This window comes from Hylaeus volcanicus, chromosome 2 (assembly GCF_026283585.1).
Source record: "Hylaeus volcanicus isolate JK05 chromosome 2, UHH_iyHylVolc1.0_haploid, whole genome shotgun sequence".
NCBI classification, from domain to species: Eukaryota; Metazoa; Arthropoda; class Insecta; order Hymenoptera; family Colletidae; genus Hylaeus; species Hylaeus volcanicus.
This window is the reverse complement of record NC_071977.1, coordinates 32,609,710-32,632,212: the sequence shown is the minus strand read 5'-3', so window position 1 is coordinate 32,632,212 and position 22,503 is coordinate 32,609,710. Positions and strand designations below refer to the sequence as shown.

The following is a 22,503-nucleotide window of genomic DNA, read 5'->3' as shown; positions in this document are numbered from 1 at the left end:
TTTAGGTTATAGAGAAAGTTGTCGGTTTACCGCTAGATGACGCCACCTCGTTCTAGACTGTGTCGACCTCTTCGAAGAGGTTAAGTAATCGCCAGATGATAATTTAGGAAAGTTAGAGAATAAGTTATCATTTTCGGCAAATTATCGACCATCGATGTAGAATTGATACACTAGAAGAGCGTACGTCCGTAATTTGTTCGTATCTCGTTTGTAGTCGCGAAGAAAGACGCGTACGATCGATTCTTTTGTTTGTTCCTTTAGGTCACATTCCGATTATTGAAATCATGCAAAATTTAATGAAGTGCATCAAGTATTTTAGTTTCTTTAGTCTTGTTAACTTAGCAGATCAAATGATAGGAAATAGTCTCACTGCTACCGAACACTCGAAATTGGAAAGCAACTTTGACCGAGCGTTCAAATGGACGGATTTTCACATTGCAATCGAGCAGTTTAATACAAGTTAAAAATTTATAAATTATACGTTTGATGATAAAGTTAGAGCAGGAGAAGCACGGTTACCTAAAAGAGCAAGAGCTCGAACCCGATGGAAGATACGTGTCAAGAATTTTCTTCTTTACGCCAGACGGCAATTTTATCGAGGATGCATATAACAAACACGAGAAGGCCGACAATGAACACAAATACTTTTATGGTAGTCCCTCGCACATCGCGGAAACCCAGTTATTCGTTTTGAGAGAATGTTGCGAGAAACCAACGTCCGTAACCTTCGATCACGAACAGTCGGAGTTGGAAGATTGGGATACGAAAAACGAAATTCTCGCTCCAACTTTGTTGTCTTCGACTTGTGATATGTACCATAATATTATCTTGTAATGTCGTTAATCAACGCTACAGAGTTGTTCCTAAGCCACGATAATTCACGTTTTCAGAATTACAATTTTTACTACCGTTAGTTTCAAATTCTTTGATTGATTAATAGAGCGTCAGAAAAGGTAAACAGGAAAAAGGAAGAAATGTAAATTATTTTTCTGGAATTGTTCGTATCGTACAATGGATGGTGAAAGTAGCAAGTCGTAACGTTGGACTGTTGCAATAAAATAGAGACGAAAGGGAAGAAGACGGAATGGTTAGAGGCAAGTGACGCAAATCTCTCGGCAGAGAGTGGGTTAATTTGGTAACCAATCTGAACGCGAGCTCGAGGCAGGCGTAGCCATTTGAACACTGTTCCCGATGTCCCGAGTCTGCGCCCGTACATTAAACACCCGTGCACACCAACCTATCGCCAGCTCGCTGCGGCAATCCTGACGGCGCTTGCGTTTGCAACTGTTGCCACATCGAGCAATGGTACCGTATTGGTCCATACTGTCTCACCTAGGGCTCGTAGGTCACGCCCATTTCACCCTCTTCAAGTGTCCCGTTCATACGCGTAGCTGTAACCAGCGGTCTCCATTTCTCTTTTTACAAGTTCGCCGCGTTAGAATCGTAATAGGAACGTTATATTACGGTGACAAAGCAAAAAACTTGACAACCGTTCCAAGTAGCGTCGCTATGGGAAAGAGATAGTTGCGTGGCAGCGACACGTGTCGTAGAATCGACGCACAACGACTGAAAAATAGACGAAGACGATGGCGGTTACGCACCGGACTTGTAAGCAGAGAAACGGCGCACAGACAAGCCTCACGCACATGGTTTATGTATGGATCTCGGGCGTGTTCTGTGTTTGAAGGGTTGCAGATAATATATAGCCCGTTTCGGCGGAGAGAGCTTTTTAGCTTTGACCGTTTCATCTGGCATCGGTCGGTTGGTCTGCGCTATTGCGCTGCCCCGTAATATCGACGTATACCTATATCTTTGAGTCCGTCACGTTTTTTTTTGTTTTTTTTTTTTATCCCATCCACCTCGGGGCTCGCTCGCAGCCCTGGTCCCTGACTCTTTCTCCTCCTCCTCTCTCTCTCTCTCTCTCTCTCTCTCTCTCTCTCTCTCTCTCTCTCTGCGGGGTTTTTAAAAAATGAGCTAGGACATTATTTTTACGCGATCCTTCACCCTCGACGCCCTCCGACCCATCCCCTTGCGACGACCCGGTGGATTCGAGTGACCGTTCCAGTTTAGCTTCGTCGTCGTTTCCGCCGGCGCGGCTTGCAATGTGCCGCATCAGCGAATGTGCAAAAATTGAAGGGAGAAGAACGGAACGAGGACGGGAGGAGGAGAAGGGGTGAAAAGAGGAAAAATCGGCGACCGTTTCGAGGGAGAGAGACAGAACGCGTGGGAGAGAGAGAGGCGGATCGGTCGACGAGACGAAAGGGACGAAGAGAAAAAAATTGCGGCGAGGTGTGAAGAAGTGAGAGAGCGGGAGAGGAAGGGAGACAGAAGAGAAAGATTATATATCTCATCTCCCGCGTCTGTCCGTTCGTACAGTCGTTTCCAGGGTATGGATGTGGTCCCGTGGATATATATATATATATATGTATATATCGAAGCCCGGGGAAGCCATTTTCAATTCAATCTGTTAAAAGCACGTCAAAAAGTCATACGGTATTTCACCGGCGCGGTAGATCGCGACGATGCCGCAGGATCCGTACGGTGACGGTGCCACCGGTGAATGGCACGTATGTACATGTGTTAGGTATGGATCCGTCGAAATATATGCCTCTGCCCTTTGCACGGGGCTCGATCCCTGTCGCGAGCGAACGCTTTTCGGTACCTAGGTCTTCGCGAAATTTTCGTTCAGATCCGTTTAAGATTCAGATCGTCAGTCGAAACTGACGATGGAGGATTCCGAATTGGGAATCGGATGGCAAATTTCAAATCGACCACTTACGGGATTGGGAATATTCAACGTCCTCCCCTCCTATCCTACGATTTCTTGACGTTATTTTATTTGACCTGTTTACAATTCAAGGATAAAGTATCAGCGCGTGCGATTGGAAACCCCACCAACGATGAAACGTCAAAGTATACGGCGATTATTAGCTCCTACACGTCGAAACAGCAACGTAATCAAACGACCACGTGCAACTCGAGCAACACGCTTTCCGTGTCAGTTCTCTTGTCCCTGTGTTTGCCAGTTGACCGACAAACAGGTCGCACAATGTTCAGCCACGCGGTTATCGTGGGGATCATCGGCGCAACCGCTTCGTACCTGCTCTCTCTTCTTTCGATCTTTCACCGTACCGACCTGTGGCCTAATCTCCCTTATCCGATCAGCGCCGATTTGATCAGCTGTTTCCGCGAAATTGACGACCGGGCGTTATGTTGGCAAACATTGTAACTCGATACAGACTCGATCTTGATCCCGATCTCCGTTCCCCCCAGTGCAAACAGCCCAAGGGGAGGATCCCCTGTGTACGCGTTGTTACACGAGGTACCTGCCACCGGCAAGATAAATCGGAAACTTTAAGAAACTTTCGAAGGTTAAGAATCGTGGGAGAGTCCAAGTATAGGAATCGACTGTTTCTTTCGATTTTTGAGAACGCCTTGCGAAAGTTTACGATGCGGAGTGGGCCGCTTCGAGGAGATTTTCAGGCAGGATAATACAAGTTCGAGGTGTCGAGTACGGAACGGTGCTTAAAATAATTTTATTGGAACTATATCGATTACCGTATAAACTGGTACATTCTATAACGTACAAGGTACACGGTGTGCTTCGTTCATCAACGATCCGATATCGTCAATTTTGCATAGTCTTTCCAACTACGATACTTATATCGTATAACGATCGTTGAAGTCGTTAATCGAATTAGTTGGTAGTTCGTAGAGAACATTTTTCTTAGATTTGCATCTCCCACATCGCGTAAACAGAGCTGCGGAGGGATTGGTCGCTACTTTGAAAGCAGGTGTGCATTGCCATAGCTATCGGTTTATTGATTTATCCATCGGCGCGTACGTACGGTTTGAGTGGCTGATATGCCAGAGTAAAAAATGGTCCGTGTCGGTGTGGCTACACCAATCCCGTCGAATGCCCCGTTTTCACGCATACTTTCAATGTTGCTCAAATCGTCATTGCGTTTTACAAATGATCGATAAACGCGTCGAAACATGCAATTCCGTGAAAAGCGTAGTCGAACGCTTTTGCGCTCGTGACGAGTGAATGATTCTGAATTAGAGAAAAATCGAAACTGAATATACACTGCCTTTTTAAGTGTTAACCGCGGCGCGTAGTACCTCGGACTGATTGACACGCCATTCGTCGCGATGACGAAAACCATTCAATTTTATTTACAGAATTTCGCGTAATAGACTGGTCGATAGACTGCGGCTTTTCTGCACTCGCGTTACGTATACGAAAACACACAAACTATTTTAATATTACGATATCGACACTTTTCAATCGAAGCTACTTTTGTTAATAATTTGTTTGTTTGATAATCACGAATATCGCGAGTAATATTACTATTATTTTAAAAAGCTTTGTCAAAGTGGTGGGCATCGGTGATGAAAGCGGCACTCGACGCATCGATAATACGTAATATTAGATTCCTCGGTGGCAAGTATTCGCGTACAGCCGGCGGCGATAAGTACCTACGACTAATGATATTTAAATGCAAATACCGGTTCCTTCGAATCGCAGAGATATAGTTACTTTGGTTCACATAGTACGCTAACAATAAGTCAAAAGTAATAGTACCATTGTTAGGGTAGCGTGGTACACGGGCTGGTAGGTATTGTGCGCAACGCGTCGACAGGCAGGAGTAGGTAGGCAAGCAGAGATATACAGGATCCAAATCGTAGAATGCTTTTAATACATAGAATGCTTTTATTCCATTCTCATTGCCGGGTAAATAACATCTGTACATTAGATCACTATAAAATCGGTCGCCATTGGCGAACGACAATAGGGCTTCACCCCATTGAAACCTCATTGTAGAATATGATTCAAGAAAGGCTCGTCGCTATGGCGGTGTGCCCGTGTGGTTTACAGTGAGCGAGCTCGATGGACTGAAAAAGGAGAAAAAAAAACACAGAAGAGAGACGGACGACCACAAGCAACCGTGACCGAGCGAGCGACCGGCGAAAAAGAAAATAAAGCAAAACGAACGAACGAACGAACGAACGAACGAAAGAAAGAAAGAAAGAAAGAAGGGACACATTCTTCTCCGAAGGGGACGAAGAAGGCGTGCATGGTTTAAAAACAGTCCCGGCCGAAACAAAAGGCGGAGCATAGAGAGAAACGTCTGAGCATCGCTCGCATTGTGTTTTACGTTGGAACGGGTTTTTAAATAAAAGAGTAATGTGTTTGTCCGTTTTGCCTCCACCAGCACAGGATAGGGATAATACACGCGTCTGATACGGCGGCGTCTGTACGCATAGTTTATCGAGGGTGAGTAGGTAGGTGGGTACGCGGTTAGGTATGTCCCCCTTTCACCCCAGTCAGATATAAACTCTTAACAACTTGGTGGAACAGCGTGCTCGGCCAATCGGGTGAGTGCGCGGGCGTGGCCGCGCCAAAGCGCGGCTTTGCGTTTGGCCGAAGCCCCGGGGTGGAACACTGTGGCACAGTGTTTTATTTCGCGCAACTGTGGAGGGGTCGTTAGTTTCTGCCCTATCCCTCCCCGCTGAATTCCTCCTCCCTCCGCTCCAGGGTGTTCCTTCTTTCTCTTTTCATCGCGTCTCTCTCTCTCTCTCTCTCTCTCTCTCTCTCTCTCTCTCTCGGCACTCGTATAACTATAGCATATACCCGTGCTGCCCGTCTCTTTCACACCGCCACTCGTTTCTTTTCGCAATTCTTTTTCCCTCTCGCAGTCCTTCCCGGCTCACTTTTCCACGTTCTTTCACGCTTTTCCACCGCACTCTCCGCTTTTCCCTTCGTCTCTTTCCCTGCCTTCGCTTCCAGGACTCCGTTGCGACATTTCGAATCCCCCAAGCTCCCCTCCCTCTCCACGATCCCTGTCCTTCCCTGCTCCGCGCCTAGAATTGCTCCCCACCTCCTCGACCGTCCGCCTTCGGCTCCCTCTTTGCTGCCGACACCGCCACCGCTTCTCTGTCTCTCCGCGCTACCTGAATCGACTCTCCCGGGATGCTGCAATTGTTGACAATGCCGGAGAGCGAGAGAGAGTGCTGCTAGAGAGGAGTCGGGGCGACTCCGCATTTCGTACCCCGACACCCGTACGAGCGGTGGTGTGCCGCCGCTGTTCTCCCGTCGGCATCGGCGAATTCTCGTCAAGTGTGGGCGCGTGCGCGTGTGGACTCGGCTGCTCCAAGCTTTCTCTGTTGGTCGCGCAACGTCGCCACTAGTCGTGCGACCTCGCGCTCCTTCTCTCTCGCTCTACGCGTTGCTGCCGGTTCGAGAGTTTCCATCCAACAGCGTTAAATGTGATTTCTTCGGTTGAAGTAAGAAGAGCCCGTTGCGACCGTGGCCTGACCGTTGAATCTCGCGGCCCGCTTTTCTTCTTAACGAGCCAACGATCGAGCCTCGAGGATTCACGCGATCCCGAGACCCCGCGACCAGCAGCGTGCCCCTTGGAAACACGGCAGACGGAAAGGAACCGCACGAAATCGCACGCGGGAAAACTCATCGTTACGAGGGAGCCGTGGTAGTGATCGGTCTTGTCGGAGAATGAAAGCAGCGCGTGTCAGTGAATACTGGGCTTTGTGCTTGGTGAAAAGCGACTATTATCGGTGATCGTTCTCTCGTGCGTGCGATCGACGATGTTGTCTGGCCAGTCTGGGGATCTTCCGTGACCGTGTTTCGCGATTATCGTCGCCCGTTCCCAGTGATTCACGGTTTTCTGGTTCGTCTAATTGGTCCGATCGTTCCGATACCATCGTTCCGTCGCTCGATATACGATGTCGTTGCCGCGAGGTGTCGGTCTCGGTGTCGACGTGGGCCAATTGATGCAACACCAGCAACAACAGCAGCAACATCACGTGCTACCAGCCGCGTTCTTCCTTCGTGCCAGTGCCGAGAGATACCAAAGGACACCAAAGTGCGCGAGATGCCGAAACCATGGTGTCGTTTCCGCGTTGAAGGGACACAAACGTTACTGCCGTTGGCGCGATTGCGTGTGTGCGAAATGTACCCTGATCGCCGAGAGACAGCGGGTGATGGCTGCTCAGGTAACTGTCATTTTACATTCGATTTCAACGTAGTAGCTACACGTTTTTACCTATTACCATTTTACGTTTTACCATTTTATCGGATCGAAGGTTAGGTTACCGCAACGAAACTACGTATACTTAGAATTAGTTAACGTATGACATCGTTAAGCACGTATTAATGAAATTTTGTTGATCTTTGTCGACTAGAAAAATAATTCAAACGATTACCAAGTAATCGCTGCTCGACTCTGGTTCTCGCGTCCGGCCGTCGGCCCTTTGATATATCGATAATACTTTATGGTTTATCTGAATTAAAGAATCGTTAAAATAAAAGCTTAATCGCCACTGTCAAATACACGTGTCTTGTTCGTTATACCTGCAAGAGCTGTTAGCAGTCGTTGCAACCAGAAATTCTCTTTCTTTATTAACACCGTTCGATATATGTATTTTCCAGTTTCAAGTAGCGTTCAAAGGTTCGTCGGCGTGTAGTCACCTTGAATCCTCGAAAGTACAAATGAATCAAGAATATTTTATGTTTACCGTTGGCTAATGTTAGTTAACCGTTTTAATTCGGAAGTAGAGGGGAATTCCTGTAACAAACACTATGTAAGCATTCTTCTGTAGCGCGCGTCAGGGGTGCCGTTTCCTTTTCCGTGGTCTCGTGAAATGAATCAAGGAAGTGTGAACTGATTCAATTAGAATCAGTGAGAGGGTCTCTTGAAACATGCGAGACTCTCGTTCCTCATTGTATCGCGTTTTTCAAGGTGGCAGGAAACTGTGATCCGTTACGTCCTCGGATAGTCGAGTTTTATTTTGTCTACCTAATTTAAAATGCGACAACAATTTGTTTTCGATGTTTCTTAGAGCGTTTAATATGGTATCGTCAACAGCAATTCGCACGGTCGATATAACGATCTCGTCCGAGTTTGAAAATGAGAACATTGAAATGTCACTGCCGTCGCGTACCTCTCATTTGAGTGTTTCGAGTTTCAATGTACGTATTGTTCGCATCTTCAGCTGCGGATGAAGTTACGAACATTGTTCTTTGATCCTGGCCGAGTCGTAACGCTATACCCACTTGAGCTTTTGAATCACCAGTCTTCCTACCCTCTCATTGGATCATCTTGATATCTCGACGACTTGGTGATTGCACCTGTATCATATCTCGCGAGATATCTTGGAACGATACACGGGGGACAAATTAGCAAAGTTTAATGGAAGGAAAATGCAAGTTTCGAAACTTGTAGTTGGCGATAGAAACATAAATGGACACGTTAAAGATGCATCGAAAATAGTCTGATCAGGATACTAGCGATATAATTATTTAAGGAAATTATTGTGCCAAGCATTAGATACATGTTAAATCCACCAAGGATGCATCACATGCAGCGGCCCCCACGTTAATTCGCATACATGGGCAGCCTTTAAGGGCTGTAGCATGCGAATATGCAGCTACGGTACTGGCTCGGTTAGCGATCCCGAATAGCTATCTATCTGTTGGTAGATATAACGTAAAAGCGTTTCGCAGGTCGCGTTGCGGAGGCAGCAGGCCCAGGAGGAGAGCGAGGCCCGCGAGTTGGGCCTGCAACTGCAGTACAATACGGGCAGCTGCACCACCGCCCCCGTAATGCCTGGTGCGGCGAGCGCTACCACGCCAGCTGGGAGTCCGCCCCCGCACCCTGCCCATGTCTCGAGTCCCGCTGGCCTGGCGATTCCAGCGGCGGCGGCAGCCGCTGCCGCGGCGGCGGCCGCACATATTCAAACGCAACTTCAGCACCAGCAGCCCGAGTGTGGCCTCCTGCAACGCAAGAGGCTCCCGCAGGATGAGTATCGGCAACCCAAAATCGAGAAACAGGACTCCATCGTCGGTGGACTGACAGGTGAGTCGAGGTGTCCCCTAATAATTAGCGTAAGTCGAATACCGCTCAAGAGTTAGCCTTCGAGGCTATAAGCCCTTCAGCCTATCGAACAGCGTCCTTCTCCCACGCTCCGCCGATCACTCGGACGATCGCGATACTCGGCCCTCTTATCTTTCTACGATTCATCGAGGGTGGCTACTCGAACATTTGCGTTCAAGTCTAGCCTGTTGAAGTTCAACGGTGATAACGGGACCGTCCAGCGTATTCCGCGTTAGTTGTCAACGATCGAAGCGCGACGTAGGATTGCGTTGCTCCGTAAACGGTGGCGTCAACGCGATTCTGACCAAACAGGTGGCGGGTTTCCATCCGTCGGCGTCGGAAGCCCATAAGAACGAGAGCACTCGCGGTCCGTTCTTATGGGAGCGTACGACATGGCACGCGTGTGTACTTCACGGAGGGCGAGAATGAGGCGGTAAGGAGAAGAAGTCTAGAAAGGAGCGAAGGGTTGAGCGACGCCGACGGAGAGAATTAAAAGCCGCCACTAACGAGTACGACTTCTGGTTTGAGTGGTATAATAAGGGGCCAGGAGTTTGGCCATTATTTACTTAACGTTATGGTCTCTGGCCACTTGCCCTATTTAACCGCGTATGTTCACGCACGCTCCTAATGGGCACTCGTACGCAACTCATGCGTGCCAAACGCATGCGCTTTCTCTCTCTGTTGGTCGCGTGCCACATTCATCGCGCTGCTCGTATCGCGGTTTCGCGGAATGCCGAGAGAAAAAAATGACGATCCTTTAAAAATCCTCGTTACGGACGAGTATCGTAGCCACGTGGCTGTTATTTTCAAAAGATTAGCTTTGCTCCGTCTTCCTTATTTTCTCAAACAAAGTTCGCGCTCGTTTAGTTCTTCTTGCTAAATGTCCGAGTGTTTTACCGCGGAGGGTTAACGAGGTATCCGAAAAGGGGCTTTGCATCGGACAGAAATCACTTTCCATCCCCGTTTGAGGACGCGAGAGGTAGGGATGGAAACTTCGATTTCGCTCGGTTTCAATTACACCTACGCTTCTCTTCTTCGCGTTGCTGGGCAGAGGTAGAGGCAGAGGCAGAGGCAGAGACAGAGGTCTCCTCTCCTCTCTTCCTCACCTCCGGAAGAGTCGAGGGTCGCGAGTGCAGAAGATGTCTCTCCGTTCGATCTTGGAAACAGAGTGCTTACAGTAGTGTACAGAGGAGGCGCGTCTTCAGTCGAGAAGTTTTAGCCGTAATTGAATTTCTCGGGCCAGTGCCTACCACCGCGGGGGATTCTCGACTGGTTTGTCGGGTGGTCGGTCTCTGTATTATTGCTAGATTGGAGATCCCGAGGTTGCCAGGAGAGGGTTGACGGGCTCTCGCTCTCTTCCTCGACCCGACGAAACAGAGACCCACCGCGATACGGTATCGTACATCTTCTGGATGCGATGCCGTTGTGTTCCGCGCTAGCTGGAAACCCCATCGCCCTTTCAATTGGCCAACTTTCCTTCCGATTCGAGATACGATCCAAGGACGAGAATTTTTCTTAAAACGATTATCGGTGTCTTATTTCGAATGTTTATTACGTAGGAATGATTATGGATATGTCGTAATCAGCGTAGCCCGTTGACAGATATTCCGCCGTTATTAACAACCGCCAGTTAGTCGAGTAGGAAAAGCCGCAATGAACGCTCGACTTGCACAAAATAAATCGTTTAATCGCCCTTAATACAATTACAACTTGGGTATTGTGCGAAATCGGGCTGTCTGAGGTAACGATTTACAAACGATTACCTACCTAGCTGTGATGGAAGCCACGAAATCTACGACAAAGAACAATACCCTGAAAAGTCTTGAACGATTCCGATAGCGTCCGGGAAACGTCGATCCCGATCGTAGAGCTCAGTCGTCGATATTCAGACTTCCTTTCTCTTCCCTTTAGCCCGCCTCCACTTCTCCGTGACCACTGCGAGTCTCGGCTTTCTTCCCCTCTTTTTCCCTTTTTTTTCTCGGGGGCAGCTCTCGATAACTTGCTTTTCTTCGCGCCCCCGAGCCAGCGAAGCGGCGATTTTCCCCGCGTGATTTTTCCCGCCGCCAGACCGATTCCAGGGGGCCGCTGCTATTTTCCGGGCGTATCGATACGTAATAATGAGAGTCCTTTCTCTCGTTCTCTTCCTGCGGGCGTCGCGTGCACACCGAAGCGCACCGATTCCGAGAAGCCTCGTAACTGGAATATTTCCCAGCGGCCTCGGCTGCCGCTTTTCACGCCGTCGTCCCATCGGATTAATTAATCTCACGGCGATCGGGCCTGGAATGTTTTCCGCGGTAGCGACCGATCGGAAGGAAGAGGGGCGACGAAAGAAACGAGAGCTCTGTATTTTGCCAACGGAGCCCCGTTAACGTGAGGCCAACGGAACCAACGATGTAGACACAGGAACACAAGGACCGCGTATGTTCGCTTTCGAAACTAAATCGATCCGTGCTGACTTTGCGATGAAATTGCTTTTTCCTGTTCTCTAGAGGTCAGCTGGTTCCTTCCTTCTATGTATAAAGCTACTTGAAACTTCAAATCGCGCGAATATCAGCCTCTAATTTACGCGCCAAGTTTCGTGAAAATTCTTCCACGAGTTATTCGTAATCTGTCCCCCATGTTGGATCTCTGAATATTCCAACCGGTTGCTTGAGATTTCACGGTTATATTTCGCGGACCGAGTTGCAGAAACGAAGAGAGAGAGACAGAGACAGAGAGAAAGAGAGAGAGAGAGAGGACGAGGACTCCGTTGAACCGAAGTCGCAAACAGCCGGTTATTTTACGATCTTCCGAACAATAGGAAATGATAATTCATAGCGAACGTCTCTCCGCGACCCTCGCCATTACCCCGGGGCTCGAAAGGCCAGCCACAGGCTCCGAGGCATCGCGGGGTTATACGGCCGAACCGACACTGCTGCTGATAACTGTAACGCCTCGAAGGGTTATTTATTGCGAGAATTACGCGGTTACACGCGACCCTTTTTTCCCGACTCTCGATGGAATACGCAATAACGCTGTGTCATCGTATTCTGTTAAACCCCTTTTTCGCGCTACCACGATTCGGGGGAACGAGCCTGGATCGAAGTCGAATCGCGAGAACTGGCAAGAATTTTTGGAGCTGTTTGGAAAGAATCGATACTCCTCGAAGACGGAAACGATATTCTTCGAGCACAGGTATATATCGAAAGACGAAGCGGCCGATAAAGGGATGCGGAACAAGGACGAAGAAAGACGAAGCGGAAACGAAGGAGAGAAAGTCCTCCAGTGAGCCGCCCGCTCCGCGCCGTGCCGTGCCGCACCGCGCCGTGGCGACAGCAACAGCGAGCAACAGCCCGATCAGTCATTAAATCGTCGCGATTCCCTTTTGTTTCCGGGGGGTGGCTGGAATGTGTGGGCGCCGGTTAAACCGTCCGTGTGTTTTCGTGTCGCACCGGTGAAAGGGGTGAAAACGAGCCGTAGGAAGGGATGTATATACTCGACGGATTCGATGGGGCCGTGGGATGGTTAAAAGGGTTCGGGAGCGAGCAAGATGCCGCGAGGGAGGATCGCTGGGGCACGGGGACGGCCATGGGCATCGGGGGAAAGGAGGCAAGAGGGAGAAAAAAAAAATCGAGGGGAAAGGGAGAACGGTGGAGAGCGATCGGGCGTAACGTTTTTAATTGTTTCGCGCCCAGCCGCCTTTTGTTTCGGCGTTTATGCCTCGTAAACGGTTGCTGAACGCCAACGGGGCTACGGGGGAGGGCACGGGGTTCGACCTCTGACTCTTTTCACTTCTTCCTCCTACTCCTCGCTCCCCGACGTCCCACCTCCTCTATTTTTTCCAGCTCTCTCGCACCTCGTTGCGGCGATCCCGTGGAAAAACCGAGACGACGCCGACGTCGACGTCTCCTCGTCGCGAATTCTTACGCTTCGCGGCACCCTACTCACGGCCAGAATTTCTTGTTACGCTGCCGCGAATTTGTCCTGCGATCTCTTTTTTCTCCCGTAGAGTTCAACGAATCGAATAAGACGTTCGAGGAGCTCGCGTTCGCGATCTCGATAGGTGCGTCTCCTAGAGTAGAACCTCGACGGTTGCTGGCAAACCGACCGAAAGGACCTGCAACTATTTGGGTACGCGAAATAATGAAACGACGAACGGATAGTCGGCGAAAAACTTGGTTAAACGAGCAACGAAATTGACGAAACACTCGATGCAAGGTAATCGCATCTTTGCATCACGGGTTCCAAAGAATCCCCTTGCCAGCTGTCGATGAACGACTAATTGTACGCAAAGAAAAGAGGCGAGAGGGTAGGAGAAGATACGAATTAAAAAACGAGTTGGTTGCAATTTAAAAATATCATTCGGAAGCCATAGTAAAACCTCCCCCCTCCCTTTCTCTCTCTCCCTCTGAAAACAGAGAAAAAAGAAGCGACGGTTAATCAAATATGTACTTGAGCCGCGAAAGGGCTTCTTCTTTCTTCCGTTACATCCCTCTGGAAGAACAGTTACGCGAGTCTCGCTCTTTAATTGAGTCGAAAGGTATCGCTCGTCGCAATATTTGCCGACTCTTTGCCAGCTTCGAGATAGCAGCGTTTCATCGGGAAATTTCGTGGCACGGTGGCGGACGAAATCTTTGTTGCTTTGGCTCCGAGAAGAAGAGTCGCGAGATCCCGTTGTCGGATAAAGACGAGACCCTTTCGTCGGATAACGTGGAATTAGAGGACGATCGAAAGATAAATACTTGTCGTTTCCAGTCTGTAGTTAATTCAACAACAAACAGACGAGCAATAATAACGATGACCGGATAGCGGTGGAAAGTGTGACTCGTAGGATTTCCAAGGAGAGTTGGCGAGGATCGCGAGCACGAATCCTCCGCGATCGCTTACGAGCAAACGTTCTTAGAGGTTAGAAAAGGGTACGCTGGCAGGAGTTTTGTTCAAACACACTTAGAAACGTGCTTCCACGGCGGCGTTGCACGTGTACATGCATTCGAAGGAGCGGCTACACCTATGCAAATAGGTAGAGCCGGCTCTAAGCTGTCCTGCTCGTCGCTCTCCGTGGTTCGCCAAGCCGTGCTGACTCTTTGCAAACAATGTTGCCAGGCACGTCGCGAAAACATGAGTAGCCGTGCGCGAGCGCAAGCGACGGAGTTTGGCGGAATTATCATCTGAATAGAAAATTTCAAAAATACAAAGAAGACGAGATGTATCAAAAGTCACTCGCTTTCGATTCGTCAAACAAATTTCAATATTCGAACCGCGTTGGCGAGTCCTCGCGTCAGCGAACACGGCAAACTCGCGCGCTAAACGGAAAGTTGCTTCGAGTTACGAGAGCCTCGAGTCGCGTCGCCTTGACCCTTTGGCCACGGCTATATCGATGTATATTTTCGCTAAAATTCTCGAGAGCCACGGCGAACGCGTGTGCGGCGAACGATACTGAAAGACGTTTTGCAAATAAGAAGCTGTGTATCGTAATTGTAATTACGAAACTGCGAAGAGCAAGAATTTTAATGAGATTCGATAGACGCGGGAGAAAAGGAAATTCTTTGAAATGGAACTTTAGTTATCGTATCCGATATTAGCCGTATCGAGAAGATTCGATCGGGACGAACCGCGCGACAGTAAATCTCGCTCGATTCGAACCATTTTCCGCGAGACGTTTGCGCGGAGACTTTTCGGTCCGTTCGTTGGGCGAACGGGCGAAATTCCGAAAAAGTTTCATCTCTGTCGCGAGAAGCCTCGATTCCCCGAGTCACGACTCACGACTGTTGTAAGCGACGCGATAGCATCGCTCGTGCGGGGGTGGAGTCGGAAGAGCGGAGGGCGAACGTACACAGTCGAGTGAAATAATTTCCTGGTGTCCTCCGCAGCCACGAAAGAGGAAGAACGGAAGCGGACCGGTCTTTCACAAAGTTTCTTGGACACTCGAAGAAGCTTCTACTGTGAGAAACTGCCGGATAATGGTCCCCGTAGACGAAGGAGCACCGGAGTGATCCTTTCGGGATAAAGGGTGCGCCGCACACGCACACACAAAGGAGACGGTTCTTCCCCGCTTCGCGTATGTACGAGGCCTCTACAAAGCGTATCCTCCCTACTTCAGGGAATCCACTGGAAAGACCAAATCTCCGCGTCCTCCTTTTCCACGTAATGACTGCCGGTGCACGTCGTCGTCCTTTGATACGCGATACAGACGTGCGTGCCATTCAAATTGGCCCTGGGTATCCGCGTACCTCGGAACGAAACGTCCATGGAAAGCCGAGATTCGTTTCCTTGCGTAATTGAGAGAAACGGCAAATTGTGATTCGATTAACTTTGGATTTAAACGGCAGATTTAAAGGAGATCTGGTTTAAACATTGAAACTTACCGTACTCGGACGATACTAGACTTAATTAGTGGAATTGTACACGGACGGAAGGCACCGTTAAGAAGAGGTTGTATCGAGGAGCGAACGGTTGCACGGCGGGGGGTGGCAGCGGCTCAGGCTAAGCCTAATTTATAGGGATGTTTCGTGTCCTCCACAGTTGCCCTGCAGCCTGTGTCCTATTACTCCTATTCTCTATTATGCAGCGCCGCCGTAGGCCGGAAGCTCCCGATATCTATATGCCATTCTAAATTATTCGGCATTGTCCTCGCATGATTCCATTGTCCGCGTCTGTCTCCACCGTACGCTGATACGCCGCGGCGCGGGTTAGGGCGTAGACCTACAACAACGCGGACGTGTGCACACGTTCCAGCCCGTGTGTATCTGCTTGCTTCGAGTGCGTCTTGTCATCGGTCAAGAGTGGCTGCGGACTCGCTCGTACACCGTGGACGTCTAATTAATCGCGTCGTTACCGTAAGAACACCTTCCCCTCCTACTCCCTTTACGCAAACGGTTCTCCGCGTTCAGCTCTACTACCTATTTCGGTACCGGCACGCTCCACCGAAACTAATCTTCTCCCAGTTTTCTACGCGATTCTCACCTCCGTCGGTATTTCGTATCGAGCACGATATCGAACGAGGGATTTCGTTCGTCTCTGAATCGGTAATAAATCGTCTAACGTTACGGAGGGTTGGCCGACTTGCTCGACGGTGAAACGAGTTTTATTAACTTTCTCGGTCGTCTCAAAGTACATAGACCGGTGCGTAGGGATACGTTACACCGTACACACCGAGGAGAAGTTAGGTTTCCCCGTGTGCACGTGTGCGTTCCTGACAGACGTAAGAGCGAGGGAGAAAAGGAGAGATTACAATAAATTGCACGCACCCTTCTCGAAATACAAGACAGGCACCGATACGGGAACGGCAAAGAACGGAAAAAAGATTCCTCGCTCGCGATACTGTGTTCCGTGTTTCCTTTTTGTGTAGCGCGTTGCGTTTCAGGGCGTGACCTATCGCAACGGTCTCCGTTTTCACACCTTTTCCGCGCCCTATCGATTAGAGGAGGTACGAAAGCTTTTCGTATACAAAGAGCACAAATGATAATCCGTTCCGGTTGGTGAGTCGCTCGCGAAACGTGAAACGTGAAACGAGCGTTGGTTTCGACCGCGGCGAACTTTGCTCGCATGTACTCGTATTCGTATTCGCGAGTGGACCGTTTCGCGAAAGGAACAGGACAAAGTTGCTCTCGTAATTTACACCTACTCGTCTCGGCCTGGACAAGTTCGCCAAAGTTCGCGACCACCCTTTGATCGTTTCTTTCGAACACGCCCTCGACGCGTCGCGTCGGCCACGGAGCACGCGGGAAGCCTCCCTTCGCTTCAAGGACGCGGTAAACACGCACTTGGTTACGCCAGGACCGTGCAAAGGATACACAGAGGGGGGAGAGGGGGATCGCCACCCACGTCGCGCGAGCACGAACGACTCACCCCTGTTTGCGAGGACGCGTCGAGCGAGAGGGTGATTTCGGGGTCGAGATACGAGGGATCACCGGGAAGAATGATATTTTAATAACTGTCTCATAATCCAGCTGTGGCTGCGGGAAACGCCGCACGCGTGCGTGTCCTGGAGACGACCGACGGGAATTTTCTCAACGTCCAGCGGCTACATTTGCCAGCGATATATACCCGATATTGCATTCCTTTCCTCTGAGACCCTCGATTCTCGTTATCCCCCCTATATACGTACAGCACCCGAAGAGTCGCCAGAGACTTTAACGCGGTCAGTCCAAAGCGCTCTTTAAGTTTCTTCGGTCGTCGTTACCGACCCGCTCGAAACTTGTATTTCTGCGGGGACGATTGGGTTCAAGTGAAACGGAAAACCGCGATTCGGCTCGTTTATTTTTTCCACGGTGGTCGTTACCGGGGCTCGTTATCGGGAATCTTTAGGAAAATATTGAAACCCGGGAACCGTTATCCGCGCTTCTCCGTCGAGTCATTTCGAACGTTTTCTGCTTTTTTTCTTTCCGACGGAAACAGTAATCTTTTACAAAATATGCGTTCTTGTATGTACAGCTGAAAATTTGAAAGAGCCCAGGCTTTCGCGAAAGTCTCTGGAATATCTTTTCGTAACGGTTTATTCGCTCTAGTCTGAAAGTTAATCGCTACGGTTACTCGTGGTATCGCAGAGAAGAATCGCGCGGTCGAAATGCAAATATTTAAAAACTTGCCACGCTACGAGTACGGTTTTAAAAAACATTTCAGGCTACCGCGACAGTAATTAACTTTCGAGGAAACGCGCGCGCTTTAATTGCTCTCTAAACACAGCTCGGTTGCGCAACGCTCGGTTTTCGCTCGTTCGTGTGTCTTATTTGAAGCGCTCCATCGCTGGCGGAACAACTCGGACAGCGTTGCTTTAAACGAGCTTCAACTGGGAACGTTTTGCAAGAGATTAAATACGAATTCGACTCGAAGAACGTGCGTATAAATTGAACCGTGTTGAAAATTACCTGTACGATGGCTGTAAACTCGTCGCTTCGAGTTGCTCGCTTTCACCGATCCTACCGCGGGGGTCTAAACCTCAGGATTTCTGCGGGCACCCTCGACCCCAAGCACCAACCAAGAAATGGAGCAACGCTGCCTCGGCAACAGCCAGCCAGCAATTAACTTAAACACCGAGACACTTGTTATATAGTTGCTCGCGGGCCTAACCAGCCTCCCTGGAGTAGCACTCGAAGCAGCCTTGTTATCGGAAGCGTGCGCGTCAAGACTTAACCCGGGCGAAGGGGTGTGGGAAGGGGGTGAGGTGAAGTGAAAAGAAGGTACGCGGAGTACGGGGATCGGCGAAAAGGTAGGGTGGAAGGCTACATTTCCTCGCCCTACATCCCGCTCTCTGTTCCGCTAATAAACGGCCGGTTAAACTTTTTAACGAGCGGTCAGCCGGAGCAGACTTTCTCGAGCGGTCGACGCACCCCCGTCTCCGTCCCCGTCCAGGACTGGCTCGAGGATTCTTTCACGCATTGCCGAGGGCTCGATGGCCGTGCACGCGTATACGCACTACGCCTCGGCACGTTATAACGGCACTCTCGAACCCGGTATTGCTCTCAGCACCGACGGGGAGGCTGTGCGTACGCGGTTTCTCGCAATTATTTCCAACAACCTCGAGATCCCGGACCGAGGCTGCACGTTCTTCCTCGGTAGATCGAACGATTATTTTAGAAATGCTCGAATAATAGGCAGGACAAACTTATCCGTAAAGTTTGCCAATGAAACGAGAAAAGTGTCCAACGCCGTAATTATTCCTAATTCGACGGTAGAGTAGGAACGAAATCGTCGCACGCTTTGCACCGATCCCACAAACTGTCCAACGAGGGCACGGTGCTTCGGAGGACCCCATGAGCGGTAAATTCCGGGCGGTCCACGGCAAATAAAAGATGCACAACGTTTTTTCAAGGGTGTCGAGGATCCGTAAGAGTCAATTCGGCGTGCGTCGTAGAACAATACAGAGTGTTTGCTCGCTGGAGAATTTCATAGGTATTGTGCGTATTAACGCGTGCTTTTTCTTTCTCGCTTTGTTTTCTTTTCTCTTTTCTTTTCTTTTTTTCTTTCTTTTTTTTTTCAAGCGAACGATACGCTCTGTTTTGTTCCAGGCACAAAGAGGTCGAGAATCTCTGAGAGCACTACGGGAACAATGCTTTCCACGAGCGACACCGGTAACGAAGACGACCGTGACTCCGACTCTGGTGGAGAACTCCTCGCTGACCGTACGTTGGGTAAGACGTTTTCTCCGATTACCGTTTCCGGAATAAAAAGTCGTAACAGACTACCCTGTAATCAACGACTCTGTATCGTTTGCGCGACAGGAGTGCCAACGTCGATCGGATTGACGGACAACGAGGCGCCAAGGAAACGATCCAGTAGCCTGAACGATTCCGAGGAAGGAAGCCCGGAACCCGGTTCTCAGAGTCCGACGCACACGCCGCCTCTGACGCCAGCGCTGACACCTCAGAGAGAGGACACACCGGCGCCAGAGAATCTCAGCCTTCGCAAAAGCGGTAGCCCACAGCAAACGCAACAGACCCTTCAACCGGTGGATCTTGTGCAACCTAGACCCAGTCCACCGCTACCTTCGCTGGCGGTGAGTCGAATCCCTACAGTCCGGGGCTAACAAATACCCTATCTACCATTCCTAGGTCGATTACGTTACTCGACCGCTGTCGAGGAAACGTAACGCGATTGTTTGCAGTCGTACTACGACGCTTCGAATAGTTTGGCTCGCAATCGATAGCGTAGAATTTTCGCCAGGCGTTGTACCTTTTCCCTTTTCGCTATTTTAGACCATGGAAAGATGGAAGTCGTTTCTTCCGTTCCAGGCTGCAGCGACGGCGGTGCACTTTCCACCGTACGCCCCTCTCTACGGGCCAGCGGCCAGTTCCCTCTACTGTTCGCCAGCCCTCTACCAGCATCAGCACCATCATCACATGCCGGAGCCCCGGGAAATCCAGATGCAGATGCAAATGCAGATGCAAAACATCCAGCAGTCGTGCGGGCTGCAGTTGCAGCAGCAACAGCAACAGCAACAGCAGCAGCAACAACAACAACAGCAGCAGCAGCAACGGTCCCCGGTGGACGTTCTGCTTCGAGTCTTTCCAGGAAGGCGTCGCGCGGATGTGGAGGCTCTGCTGCACCGGTGCAAAGGTAGGACCGAGCAATCCGATATCCCGTGGCTTTCATCCGCGAACAGAACTCGATATGTTCTTAGAACAGTCCCTTTTGAGATCGTGCCACCGATTTAAGGGCCATTGCTAACGACGCCAGTCGTTCTCGAGTTTCAATTCGAACCCGCAAAGTAGCTTCAACCCTTTACGTGGCATGGTTAAGGATTGGGTTGGTTTTTTTATTGATCTACACGAAACGACCCATTTAAATCTTTTCTAAATTATTAACGACGATTTTAAGCGAGTCCATCTTCCGGCTGAATTAAAAGTATTCGAGAAAATAGTGACACTTTCGGGGGATGAAATGAGTTTTATTAAAAAAAGTTTCGTAGCTTCCTCGCGCATTAACCTCTGTGCATCAAACATCTATCGATAAACGAAACAAAGCGATTCGAACCATTGCCGCCTCCTGTTTGACAAACTATCCCTTGACAAAAGGTTAAGAAGCACTGCCGTACAAAAATCCCCCAGCTCCCTGTCCTGGTAGAAGGGTTACGTTGACCAAGATCCCGAAACTCCCGACAGTGTCGCCATCAGAAAGAAAGCAAGCTGTCTGTGTCGCAGGCGACGTAGTCTCCGCCATGGAGGTGCTGGTCTGCGAGGACAGTCTTCAACCAAAGTCGGCGTTCTCACCGCTCGCAGGCGCTTTGGCGTCGGCCGCCGCGGCGTCCGCCTCGGTCTCAGCCGCGTACGCGACTCGCGCCGCGTACTGCACCACTCCCATCCCCTCGACGAGACACAGGTTCCTGGCTGCGCCGTACGCCGGCACCGGTTACCTGCCCACGGTGATCAAGCCGCCCAATCAGAGCCTTCACGCGAACGGGACCGGCGACGCCTATAGGGAAACCAGTCCCGACGACGCCAGCGACAAGACCAGCTATTCCGAGTGACCTGACGACGCGCAGGCCGCCACCTGGTCTTACCTGCAATAGTCGTGGGACGACGACGACGTGCTGCTAGGGAGGAGGAGGGACTTCTAGCGGGCCAATGGCGACGTTTCGAGGTCTTTGGGCGATCGCCGCGGCGCGACGCGGCCTGGCTCGGTTTCTGGGCTTCGAGGAAAAAGGCGCGACGAGTTGGACGCTTTTCAGACCGATCGAGAGCTAAGACTTTGGGGAATCGACGATGGATGGGCCAAGACTGGACAATGCTCTCGCGGGAGCGAGCCAGAGGTCGAGATTTCAGGTCGTAGCGACGTCGACTGTCCTCTGGGCCTAAGACGGAAAACAGGCCTGTACAGAATCCGAACAACTACCAACCGTTCCACCGGAATGCTCCGGAACGTGAGTATAAGAAACCCGTGGAATCGGTCGAGGAACTCTAATCTTTCGCGGTCGTATGTCGGGCGAGACTCGTACTCGAGACGAAAACGTACTCGTTTCCTTCCCTGCGTGCGCGCGAACAATTTAATAATCGAAAAGATCGCAAAGAGCAGGGAAAAGAAGAGATTCGCTGACGCTGTTAGACCGCGACGGGAAAGGGCCAGGCTCGAGCCACAAAGTATCCTCGGATGTAACGTTATAGTTCGACATTCGTACTAATAAAACGTCTTATACGTACCTTACTTACCTCGAGTCGAAAAAGTGTCAAAGTTTGCCAAAAGAAACGCCGCAGAGCGATGGTTGGGGTCGACGTTTCGTAGTAACCGAAGTAACCGGAAGACCCGAAGAACGCGCCAAAGAGGCGTCGCGAGCAGCTTCGGGTACTCGAAGATAACTTTCCGAGAGTACACTTCGTACTAATCCGTTTCTTCCATTCCGTTGTTTCGAAGAGAGCGGGCAAAACGTATATTAAAAAGAAAAAAAAAAGCTGCGTCGTTTGTTCGCAACGATATACCTTTATACATGTGTAGATAAATCGATACGATAACTAAGAAGTATGTGTGTAGGTAAAAAAAAAAATTGTATCGTCAGAGTAAAGGTGAAAGCGGAACTGTAAATATGCGTGAACCGCTTTAGTTATCCCGCCAATTGTATTAATCGAAAGCTGCTATCACACGAGGTATGTTGGATTGTTAACATCGTATGCAAGGAAAGAAAGAAAGAAAATAGGAGAGTGTTTTTTCAGAAATTTGTTCCAGGAACGTGTGCATATAACGACGATTATACATAAGTGTTTGGCTGTAAGTATAACGGCTCTAAGATGTCTAGATTTGTCGACGACCTGACGTGTCGTCCTTTGTAGTTACCATATGTTATCCGAAGAAATGTATAGACGGAATATAAGAACAATAAATAAGATATTGATACTCCATACGCTGACTCCATATACGACTCTCTCTACGTCTACAGCATGGTCGTCCATCGTCCGTCTGCTCGCAACGTCGAATTCAGCACAAGGACCGATCGACGAATCACGGTCGAGCGATCCGTTTCGAGGTCTCCGCCGCTGCAAATATAGTAAGTAACGATCCACAGCAGCGAACCATACCGAACGTTACCGTCCTAGAGCCTCGACAACGGAGCAGTAAGTAGCACGAAAGATTGCTCGATAAACAGGGACCCCGCGTTTAGAAAGCGCAAAGATCCTGTGATTCTCCTCTTCCCCGCGAGAGT

At 49.8% G+C, this 22,503-nt stretch overlaps 2 protein-coding genes across 7 annotated transcripts; both read left to right on the top strand.

Annotated features, from left to right (window-relative positions):
- Positions 1-284: 284 nt before the first annotated feature.
- Positions 285-834, top strand: LOC128885093 (uncharacterized). Its single transcript, XM_054138863.1, has 2 exons — positions 285-437; positions 496-834. The coding sequence occupies exons 1-2, from the start codon at positions 285-287 to the stop codon at positions 832-834; spliced, it is 492 nt and encodes a 163-aa protein (XP_053994838.1).
- Positions 835-6,084: 5,250 nt separating this feature from the next.
- LOC128884775 (doublesex- and mab-3-related transcription factor A2) lies at positions 6,085-21,297 on the top strand. 6 transcript variants are annotated; one of them, XM_054138399.1, is made up of 6 exons: positions 6,085-7,014; positions 8,525-8,876; positions 18,881-19,003; positions 19,094-19,368; positions 19,604-19,928; positions 20,513-21,297. In XM_054138399.1, exons 1-6 carry the CDS (start codon positions 6,745-6,747, stop codon positions 20,836-20,838), a joined length of 1,671 nt encoding a protein of 556 aa, XP_053994374.1. In that variant the 5' UTR covers positions 6,085-6,744; the 3' UTR covers positions 20,839-21,297. The 6 variants fall into 6 exon arrangements, with proteins under 6 accessions (XP_053994374.1, XP_053994372.1, XP_053994370.1 ...); XM_054138397.1 differs by having other exon boundaries at positions 19,568-19,928; positions 20,474-21,297; XM_054138395.1 differs by having other exon boundaries at positions 18,881-19,368; positions 20,474-21,297.
- Positions 21,298-22,503: the final 1,206 nt, after the last annotated feature.